Genomic DNA, 10,986 nt, shown 5'->3' on the forward strand with positions numbered 1-10,986 from the left:
TGTTTGTCGTCCGTTCCGTTGTCCTTCTGAGGTGTTCGTCGTCCGTTCCATTGACCCTCGAGGTGTCCGTCGTCCGTTCCGCTGACCGTCCAGTGCGGTACCCGCCCGTATGTTGCGCATCCCTTGCAGCCGCGTGCTGGGCCGCCGGGCGTACGTGGCCTGAGGCCGTGACGGCGTGCCCGGACCGGTGCCCGCCCGGCCGGCGGCGGGCCGTCACTTGTCGCCAGCGAGTGATTGACATGACCGCTGACGGTCGGCGGGCCGGCGGCGGGCGCCAGTGACGGGTCACACTCGCTCCGCGCCGCGCCTGCCGACGCTCGCCCCCACCCGGAGCCCGCCCCAACGGACAGCCGGAGACAGCGGCGAGTCGGAGTCACAGGAGGGCCCGAGTGGAGTCACAGCCAGGCAGAGTCGCAGGCGAGTCGGAGTCACAGGAAGGCCGGAGACGCGGACGAGTCGGAGTCACAGAAAAGACCGAGATGGCCACGGCGGAGCCGTTCGATGCGTCGCGGGCGTTGGACGGGGGAGTCGAAGCCGGACCGGGAAAGGCGGACTCTCCGCAGCCCACCAGGAAGGTGAGAAACACCGCATACACACACACACACACACACACACACACACACACACACACACACACACACACACACACACACACACACACACACACACACACACACACACACACGCGCGCACAGAGGCTGGCTGGTAGTACGTTATCGCCGAGGCCCGCACACTCTATGAGTGCCCGACGCCTGGGGAAAGTGTCTGTGCTATTTTTAATCCTATCTTGAAGCACGTGGTTCATCTTATTCTCCACCTTTGGTAGTTTTCTGCAGCTGCATTCCAGAATGTTGGAGCAAGCGAGAGCCCTGAAACCTGGCGCCTTTTTCCACCCGCGACGTCGCGTGACCTTCCCCAGTTTGAGCTCCCTGCGTCATCCAAACACGCCTCCAGGGAATCTTTCTAGACGTCATGTCAGTTGACGAGCCAGCCTGCCTGTCACCAGCGTGCCAGCACGGGCTGCTGAAGCCGAATGTGCTGCGCACGGAACTTTAAACTGTATCTGCCCGATGTTTGGCTGAGGTGATGTGACACGGCATGTCGCATCAAAGCAGGTCACCTTTGGGTGACTTGTGATACCCCTGAGCCGCCAGGGGTGGATCAACGGCTAGAGGTTGCTGACAGCTGTAATCATGGAGTATGTGCTATTAACACATAAAGTGTATCAACCCTAAAACTGTACACGCAGAGGAGCCGTCAAGCGCTTAACACGAGCTTGGAGGGGCAGTTTGACTCACCACATGAAGGTTTTTCCGGAATGATTTCCGAGCGGCGAGGCGTAATCGCACCACATTTTGCATAGCTGTAGGCTGTTGAATAGCGGATCGTTTGGCATAAAAAGTGAGGTGTACCTTGCAAGATCACTGACCTACAGCAGTTCAAAGTCAGGTCATGGATTCAGCGGAGAATCTAGGGGGCGAAACTATATATTTCTGTGGTAGTTTTCTAGGCAACACAACACTTGAATCAACAAGTTTCGCTGATCTATGGTCGAGTATGCATACTAGAGTTTGCTGAAGGGGATATTTTCTGGTGCGCATTTCGAATTTATTAATAACAGGAGCCGCATTATAGATCTTCCATGGACTTATTGAAGGTCAAAATACGTCACTGACCTGCAATAACCCATCTCAACATTTTATTTTCAGGAGATACTGCTTAATGCAATCTTTATTGCTCATTAACATGCAAAAATCAATGCAGTCTTGCATTTTAGTCACCACGACCAACGAAAGTTTACACAAAGTCACTTACCCTAAATGGAAACCAGTGACGTTTTGTTTAGAACAGGTATCTAGGTTCATATTGGTTACATGGAAAGGTCTGGGTGCACCCTGGACACCAATCTGGAGTTTGACCTTGTTTGACCTTATTCAACCCGAAGGTCATGACTCAGAAACCTCAAATTTTGACAAAGATTATTTTATGCACAGGCCAATACACCTTGTGAATTGTGTCTCTAGCTCCCCTAGTCTCTGAGATCTCAGCGGGGTCAAATTAACTACCACCTGAGCGAAGGGTACCCAACCGGCCGTCCGGGCGCGTGTTAAATTGGGTGGGCTGCAGTGGCCATGCCTTTTAATGTCAGTCGGCGAACAATGTGCTGATGGCCATATTTCAAAGATGTCTATATAAATATATGAACAGTGTCGGAATCAGGCAATATGCATGAATGGCAATATTTTGATGCTAACATTTGGGACTGTATGGATTTTTACCAGTGGCAAATCGAGTTGTTTTCGGTTTATTTCTATAACAGCTGCCCACCACCTCAGTATTGCTTTGCACATGTCTTACAAGGCATATAGGGTGGAGTCAGGTAGCCTAGACAACAGATTCCGTGCAGTTCCCCCGGCCACTGCCTCAGGAGCACCGACGCAACATGCCGTGATACGATATCTCCAGAGGTAATTAGATCGACCCATTATTCAGTATTTCTACATCTGTGGGCAGCAGCAGTGGTTTGCCTGCGTGTTCCCACAATATTTCAGGTCTTATTGATAAGTGGCGGGCTTCGCTTTATGAAACTTTGACGATGGCAAAAACTTTATTTTTAACCCTTCCCCCTTTGACCCTGTCTAAGTCAATGTCAATGTAAGTCAAAATCAATAACGCTTCAAGGTCGAATTAGCTCGACAAAACTATAACTTCTGACCGCGTTTAGCATTCTCTAAATGCAAGACGTGAGGGAGGTATCAACCAAATGCGCAATTCACCCCAAACATGAAGACGAGCGGTTGCCGTCCACTGGCAGCTGTTTTCATTCCTAAGGGCTCACATTCCTGACATAAAGTTTGGCTCACGACTAGCTGCTGATAGATCAACGAGCCGCAGGCGGCGGCGAACGGGCTAGCCGGCTATGTGGGGCGAAGGGACTACTGAAAAAATGCCGAAATGTTCGGCAGTGCGTTTGGTATGCATAGTCGGCATTAGACCACGAATACATATTACATGTAGCTAACTGCTGTGATATTATGCCATGTAATAGTTATTGCATGTAACTACACGAGCATATGTAACTGTATTGCATGCAATTGTGGAATATTATATTACATTTATGATTATATGACTGAAAATGATATAGATCATATATGGCTGAAAAATACATTATTGGGCTGCTTTTGCATTCTCGATTGTATGAACCACGTAAAAGCATACCAATGGTGGTCGCTGAACGATTTAAAGCTGCTAAATTCGAAACGGCTTTTTGACATTACAATCTAGGAAGCCTCCTTTGCGCAGGACTGTTTGCTGATGGGTACCTGATCGTCGCTTAAACTGGTGCAAGAGAACGTAGCGCGTACCCCCGGGCCCGTCCAAAAACCAATTGGCGCCTGCGAGCGTCGGGTCCCTGCCGTCGCATCAGCGGCTGACCCTTGACCCCCGGCGAATCGGGAGACCCGCGGTCACGTGACGCCTCCTGGCACCCAGTCAGATGTAGAGCTCGGAAGACAGCGAGGCTGCCTCCGCGACAGGCCGCCGCCGCCGCCGGGTGAGCGTCTTCGGCCCTAAAAGCACATCGTGGGAATCGCAGCCGCCGTCCCACGGCTCCGTCGCCAGCGCGGCGGCTCCCACGAGCTCACAGGCGCCCCCTCCCAAAACACTACTAAATGGTAGCTGGGGTGCACACCCCACACAATCACACCACAACTGGTGAAGAGGCTTCCCCATAAAAGGTTCATGGTGCCACTTGTCCGTTCGTGGTGAGGCTCGCTTTTCTCTGGCCTTCCGCGGCTGCCGCTGGCCGACGGACGTGCGCTTACAGAGGTAACGGGCCTGAAGTGTGTCACTCACAGTTTGCCAGAAGTAACGAAGCATGCGCGTCACAGTTCAAGCCGGCCTCGTGCACATGCTATGCACGAATAGTGATTGGCTCGTTTTGTGTGTCCACCGAGCGTGTGGTTTACCCATGTGGTTTACCCATACCCATGTAGTTTACGACCCGCTTTTGAGGAAGGAGCTAAAATGTGCGATCATGATTATGATCGCGATGGCGCAAAGTGAACGAAATGAAAACTACGCCCCGAGATGATAACAACGCATCGCTTTATGAGAAACAAGCACATCAGTCATCTCGGGCGGATGATGTGAGAGCTCCCGTCCCTTCCCTCCCCGCTAGGTGTCCATCTGAACAGGCGACGACTGGCGGCAAAGCGCGATCCCGTGTCAGGATCAGGGAGCACGGCTCGCTCCCGTATCAAGATCAGGGAGCACCGCCCGCTCCCACGTCAGGAGCAGGGAGCACGGCATGCTCCCGCGTCAACAGCGGGGGGCACGGCCCGCTCCCACGTCAGGACCAGGGAGCACAGTACGTTCCCGCATCAGGAACAGGGAGCACAGCCCGCTCCCACGTCAGGAGCAGGGAGCACGGCTCGCTCCCGTGTCAGGAGCAGGGAGCACGGATCGCTCCCGTGTCAGGATCAGGGAGCACCGCCCGCTCCCGTGTCAGGAGCAGGGAGCACGGCCCGCGCGCACGCACGCCGCCGGCCCCTCATCACAGGGTTGAGCAGCAGTTTCATCACGCGAGCCTTTCGGTGCAAGCTCAGACAGACTCCAGCAGCGCGCGGCCGCAGGCACGTGCCACTGCGCGCCCCCATTTCCCCTAAGCCGCCCACACAGTGACGGCCGCCAAAGAATGCCGTCACGTGACGTCCTGCAGGCTATTGTCTTGCAGGACGTCGGCTGCCGCGCGCAGTGCTGGACGAAGCTGCACCGCCACAGCAGCGCGACAGGCGGGTGGTAGGTCTGTACCCGATGGACCCGATTGGTATGTCTGCATCCGTCCTCTCTTGTGGTGCTGCAGGTGTTCTTCAGCAGAGGAGAGGGTCAGACAGCACCATGCCGTACCTCGCTAACGCCATCTCAGTGTCGTCAGTGTGCCACAGCGCGTGTTTCATCGCCCGTTCTTATTCTAGTGTTGGTCGTGTCTATCGCTCACTGTATTATGGTCTTGTTATCATTATCATTGCCTTTTAGCTGTTCAGGGGAGGGACACCCGCTCCTCCTGCTCCAAGCGTCGTTGGAAAATTGTCGTACGTCAGATTTGCCGAAGCGAGCCGAAATCACCGAGGTACATGGTGATATTTTTCTGTATTTTGCTAGCCATACTTCGGTGCATTGACTTGACGCTGACAGCGTGATGCTATGCGTTCAATCCGGACATAAAAACAGCTGAAATGTTGAGCTATGGGGAGGAGACTGGGCGCTTGCAGAAGCGGCCGCCGCGCCAGCCTCGCACGGACGAGCAAACATTACGTGTCGCTCCCTCGTTTCTGCGAATGTAGTCACGATCCTGATGAAATTCGGTAAATACTCCCAGTTCATGCATGCACACTGTTCGGGAGGGCCGCAAAAGTTTACATATTTCGGGTCACATTTGAATGATCGGCCGAAGGGGCAAGCAGTTCAGCGCCGAACGTACTGCTTCGACGGACATTCTTAAAACAGCATTTGACATTGTACGTCGCGTACCTGTGCACCTGCCGTTTCCCGCTGGGATTACGTCCAGGACGGTAGCTTGCACACGTGCGTGCTTCACGTGGTGATTCCGACGTATCGTAAGTACCTCACATAGCTGTATAATTAAATCACTGACCGTGACCGAGTCTTTCAAAACTTAGCGCGTTTGACTCATCATGAACGGAACAGACGAATGGAACGTTACGCGCATCATACATCAAGCTGGCAAGCGCAGATTCCCGAATATGCCTTCCCAAAAAGGCAGACCACGTCGACGACATGTCCCCCCAGCGTTTCCAGCGTCTGAGCCCCATCTGTACCTGCCTCTCAGTGTCTGTCTGTTCCCAGTGTCTGCGCATGTCTGCAGGTCTGCGTCGCCGGCGTCTGCACTGTACTGTATTCGCCTCCCGTTGCCCGGCACTAGAGTGCGTGCTGCACGCGTCAGTCCCTCAGCGTCTGCCTCCGTTTCCAGTGTCTGCGCATGTCTGCAGGTCTGCGTCCCCGGCGTCTGCACTGTACTGTATCCGCCTCCCGTTGCCCGGCACTAGAGTGCGTGCTGCACGCGCCAGTCCCTCAGCGTCTGCCTCCGTTTCCAGTGTCTGTACATCCTCCTGGCCGTCAGCGGGCTCATCATGCTGTCCTTGGCCGTGGCCGTGGTGGTGCTGCTCGCCACCGGCTCTAGAACCAGAGCCGTGCCCACCTTCTACACACAGGTGAGCTCTCGCTGATACAAGTCAACCCCGTTCATGGCTCTTGCTGACGCTAGAACGATCTCCTGCTCACTACTCACCGCGTGGAAGCTTCGTCATCTTGTTTTGTGCGTAAACGGCAGTGCGGAAAGCAAATACACGAGTCATAACAGTTGCATCAATGTCGTCAGCATAATCATGCAACGGTTTTTTGCGCCACCTTTGCGCTGTTGGAATAACGAATGAATATTTTTGATCGCACTAGTTGGCTGCGAGTTACATTTGTGCATTTCGAATGACCGACTAAAGCGTCATAAGCCTGATGTCATTGTGTGCATGATGTGCCAGTGCATGATTAGGTGGCGGTGCACGTGAATCGGACTGGTGAGGGGACTAACAAGATACGACTAGCATCTCACAGAAAAACCAACCAGATCTTAGCTCGAATTTCGCTCACACAAAACCCCAGGGATCCTAGAGTCATGAAGGCCTTTTTTACCGGATCAAAGAGCAAACTCGAATCCTTCTAGCACTTCAGACTTCTTTTAAGTGCTAGACTTTGTGAAACAGTCTTATGTTTGACATCTTCGGATGAAACATCACAAAATTCAGCATCAGTTGTCATGTCACGGCTGCACTAAACATCGCACAATCTAGAATTATTTCCACCCGCATGATGCTGTGTTTTGGCGGTTCCAGATGTAGCTGGGTGATCAAGTGCATAAATTTCCCAACTTACGACATTGGCTGCCTTAAGTACTAAGACATGGCCAAGGCTTGTATTAGTCCCAACTTCCCCGCAATGCCTACATGGACTAGCGTGCGCGAGGGCAAAATTGGCGGGAGGGGAATGGTCAAGCCAATCCTAAGGAGCAACACCACGCCGCAGCGGGCAGATCCGTTGCTCTCGAGCTTAACCGTGCCTGTTGCAGGAGTCAAAACCACTGGTCAACAACACCAGTCATAAACGACCCGCCAAGGGCGCGGCACCCAAGGTAAACCCAGCGACCAAAGCCAACGCGACCAAAAGCGGCGCGGCGTCTGTTACCAAGGCAACGGCGACGACTGTCGGCGGGCACCCCCAGTCGGACGAATCCTCTGGCATGCTGCTCCACACTACCATCATGCCGGCGCCGGTCACGCATGCGCCCCGCAAGCTGCCGACAGCGACGACCACGGAACCGGTCCCCGTCAAGCCCCAACGGCCTGCGGTGGTTCCCACCCGGTCCCAGCCGACAGCCGCGGCCCCGGCAGGGTCCAGTCGCGGAACGACCGAGCAATCGGCCAACCTTACCCAAACGACGGCCCGGCCAAAGATGGCCGCCAACGGCACCAGACAGGCGAGTGGGAAACGAGCAAGCGGAGGTTCCTTCCATAAACTGTGGAGTTCTATCTCCGGATGGTTCTCAGCTCTGGGACAGTCCATCGCCAATGTCTTCTCTCCCTCTAAGAAAAGCCATTCTGTCAGTTCTTCTTCCTCGGCGGGCAACCAGACCGGCACGAAGAAGATGGCCGCGACGCCCGGCGGTCACGTTGGCCGCGCATTCCGCGTCACTAACGCCTCCCAGCCGGCCGGCTCCAACGGTAAACGAAGATACTGCCGCTGCTGCTGGGCGCGGAGTTGCTGCACTGCATTACAATTGTGCAGCGCTGGCTGTATACATCCACTGCAAACAAAATGGAGCACCTAACCGCCACGCTTATGTTTTCTCTTTGCTTTCTAAAACGCCACACGACATTTTTTGACTGGGGACTTTAACCACGGCGACCTCTTGTTATCTCTATCGTTTGGTAGGAAAAGCAGCAGCTTGGAAGCTGACGAAGCTTTTCGAGAACCTCTGAATGAAGCTTAAGCATATTTGGCTCGGCAAATAAAGCTTTCTACGTCCAATTCCATTCAAAGAGGCAGACAATCCTGATTTCTCAAAACAGCAGTCACGACTGCAAGAAATCCCAGACGCTTGATATTTTGCACATTTTCCCATGTGTCATCGGCCGTAACTTTGCGGAAGAAGGCTTGTCGTGACGAATGTACCATCACGTCATCACGTCGTTCGCTCAGCCTTCCGATGAGCCGCGGCCAAACGTGCTTCCGCGTAAAGAGAAATCTCACAGCAAAAGCAAGTTCGCCCGATGGGCAGGAGAGTATGCCGTAATCTCCTACTTGTATAACTAGCAAATTAAGTACCTCTAAATGCATCGAGTCTATGACATATGGGGAGTCAGCTGGCGTTTCTACATTAGGTATTCTACACGAGGTAATGTTTTTCCTTGAATCACGGCAGACTATGGTCCGGCCGACTACAATATAACAAAGCGTCACTTTCGCTCGAATGCCTGTAAGAAAGATTTAGGAAATAATAAAGACTCACATTTTGTCACGCAAGTATAATTTCCGATTAAAAGATAACAAGCCGCACACTCAAAGTAGGGCACTGCCTGCTTTCTTTGCCTTCTTTTCTCTTGCTAAAAGTCAGCTTTTAGGCCCCTAGCCAACAAACCGCATGCCTGCGCAGTGAGCATGTTCGCATGAGGCGTGAGGGCGCATGCTCGGTTGCCTGACACAGGCCAACACAGCCTCGGGTATGACGCCACAATTCCCGTGTGCTCGTGTGCTCGTGGCAACACCGCCACTTTCCGATGCGGTCGGAGCGATGCTCGCTTCTGCAGCTGCCTGGTGCAGACCGTTGCGCAGTGGTGACTGGCTTGGTGGCTTGGCCATCGGGCCAGAAAGCTCTCGGGACTTTGTCCCTGTTGCACATGTGAGTGAGCTGAGCCCCGCGCTTTAACCTCGCCAACGTGTGATTGCTTTCAGGTTTGTTGGTTTAATTCGTAATATTCAGCGTTCTGTGGCTTGCACGCGCTCGTTTACAGCTCTGGTTCAGCACGTCGGTGACCGCCGTCGAGACGACTCTACTCTATGGGAATAGGAACGTTTTACGCGCGCATTAACTTCGAGGCACCCGCCCGACAACAGGGACGCACATGTGTTGGCTAGATAGTGCACAACCCAATGGCCAAGTTCAGGTGTGTCCCTCACGACTTCCTCCGTGTCGCCTTCGTGTACGCACCCTGACCTATATACGGTGGCAGTACCTTGGTCTCAGGTCAGTCCGTACGCGGCTTGTATAACGCGTCATGGCGTGCCGTTCGTTGGTGGCGGAGCTGGGCCCTAGCCCCTGCCGTGTTGCCCTCAGCCGGGCGGGGCGCGTTTCCGGTCGGTGGTCAGCAGTTCTAGCTCTGCGACAACGGTCAACAACGGACGGCCGCAAATCAGGACAGTAGAGGTCAGACCAGATGCCGAGGTGACGCCAGTGGATTAGTTACGACGCTTTAATTGCGTAATGAAGCACCCATGGGCTATTTGTAAGGTCATAGGTTTAAGGATGCAAGCTTTTTGTGGGCTCTCTGACAGTGCAGAACACGCCAACGCTTAAGCGCTACGTAAGCTAGCTAGCAGTGCAAGACGCATGTCTTTCGTGAGTCACGGCGACTGCGACCGAGAACTTACCGCCGGTTTTCCTTACCGGAGTCCCCCAGCCCGAACACGTTAACCGTTCGGCGAGATTCAGCCCACACAAACGTGACCCGTCAGTTCATTTCGGCCTTTACAAATGCCAGCATGTGTCCCGTTTCCGACGGCCCGCACTGACGCCCTCCGCGTGGGCCTGTAGGAGACGGTGCGGGACGGTCAGGGTGTGCGGCGTATCTTCGAGGTCGGCCCGGACGGCCGGCCGCGCACGCGACAGCAGACCTTCTCCGTCCCGGGCGCGGCCGGCTCGGGTGCTCCCGGCGGTCTACCGAGTGTTCCAGGAGGTCCGCCGAGAGTCCCCGCTGTTCTGCCGAGCGTCCCCGGCGGTCTACCAAGCATTCCCGGCGGCCCGCCGGGCGTCCCCGCTGTTCTGCCGAGCGTTCCAGGTGGTCCACCGAGCGTCCCCGGCGGCCCGCCGGGCGTCCCCGCTGTTCTGCCGAGCGTCCCCGGTGGTCCGCCGGTCCCTGGCGGCGGTCTGGCCGCTGAGGTGGAGAAACGGCGCCGGCGGATCGTCGAGGAGGCGCGCCGCCGCTTCGAGCAAGCGCGCCGCACCATCCAGAGCTTCAGCCGGCAGACCGACCTAGGCTTCGGCCAGCCGGTGTACTGGGGCTCCTAGCGCTGGCCCGGGACACTCGCGCTCCTGCGGGCGGCAGAGAACGCAAATTTGACTGTTCGGCTTCGGTCGGCCTGGATTTTGGAAATATGTTTTTAGCTTGCACGTTTTGATCTAGTTTGTAAGGTGAGTCACTGCATGTTCAAATGTCTGGCTGGTAGCAATTGGAACATTCTGGGAAACTACACCAGCTTCACGACAGCGAGATACCAATATAACTAAAACAGGGACGAAATGACTAAATAGCGCATGTGAATTAGCATAATCGCAAAACTATTACGTAGGACTGAAACATGGACCAGAAGTGTACAAGTGTTTAATTCGCGTATGCTTAAACATTATTCAATAAACATTGCACCTCAACATCAGCAATTAATATTTGACTTCTCGCAGTGCTTGAGAAAAATCTAAAAAAAAGATTAGCGGAGATTGGGCGGCCATTGCGCAGCCGGAACCATGACGCACGGCGCGTCTCGCGGATGACGTCACGCATGCGTCATGGAGGCCGTAGCAACAGCTGCTCGCACCAGCTAAATGCCACGGCGATTCATGCGGATTTGACAACGTGAAAGGTTGCCTCAGACCTGTCGAAACTTTGCAATACTTGTCCATTGAAAAAATGAATATTCTAA

The 10,986-nt window shown here is 54.3% G+C and overlaps 1 protein-coding gene across 1 annotated transcript; it reads left to right on the forward strand.

Annotated features, from left to right (window-relative positions):
- The first annotated feature begins 288 nt into the window (after positions 1 to 288).
- LOC119105828 (mucin-5AC) lies at positions 289 to 10,746 on the forward strand. Its single transcript, XM_037229370.1, has 5 exons — positions 289 to 575; positions 6,117 to 6,233; positions 7,142 to 7,549; positions 9,407 to 9,496; positions 9,884 to 10,746. Exons 1-5 carry the CDS (start codon positions 480 to 482, stop codon positions 10,355 to 10,357), a joined length of 1,185 nt encoding a protein of 394 aa, XP_037085265.1. The 5' UTR covers positions 289 to 479; the 3' UTR covers positions 10,358 to 10,746.
- The last annotated feature ends 240 nt before the right edge of the window (positions 10,747 to 10,986 follow it).

This window comes from Pollicipes pollicipes, unplaced genomic scaffold (assembly GCF_011947565.3).
Source record: "Pollicipes pollicipes isolate AB1234 unplaced genomic scaffold, Ppol_2.1 Scaffold_6138;HRSCAF=7277_pilon_pilon_pilon, whole genome shotgun sequence".
NCBI classification, from domain to species: Eukaryota; Metazoa; Arthropoda; class Thecostraca; order Pollicipedomorpha; family Pollicipedidae; genus Pollicipes; species Pollicipes pollicipes.

What these genes read in the sequence shown, in the direction of transcription:
- LOC119105828 (XM_037229370.1), top strand. Translation starts at nt 480, where the DNA reads ATGGCCACGGCGGAGCCGTTCGATGCGTCGCGGGCGTTGGACGGGGGA. An exon ending in CCGCCAACGGCACCAGACAG is followed by an intron (nt 7,550 to 9,406) that starts GCGAGTGGGAAA and finishes TGTTGCCCTCAG; the next exon opens with CCGGGCGGGGCGCGTTTCCG. An exon ending in CGCAAATCAGGACAGTAGAG is followed by an intron (nt 9,497 to 9,883) that starts GTCAGACCAGAT and finishes GTGGGCCTGTAG; the next exon opens with GAGACGGTGCGGGACGGTCA.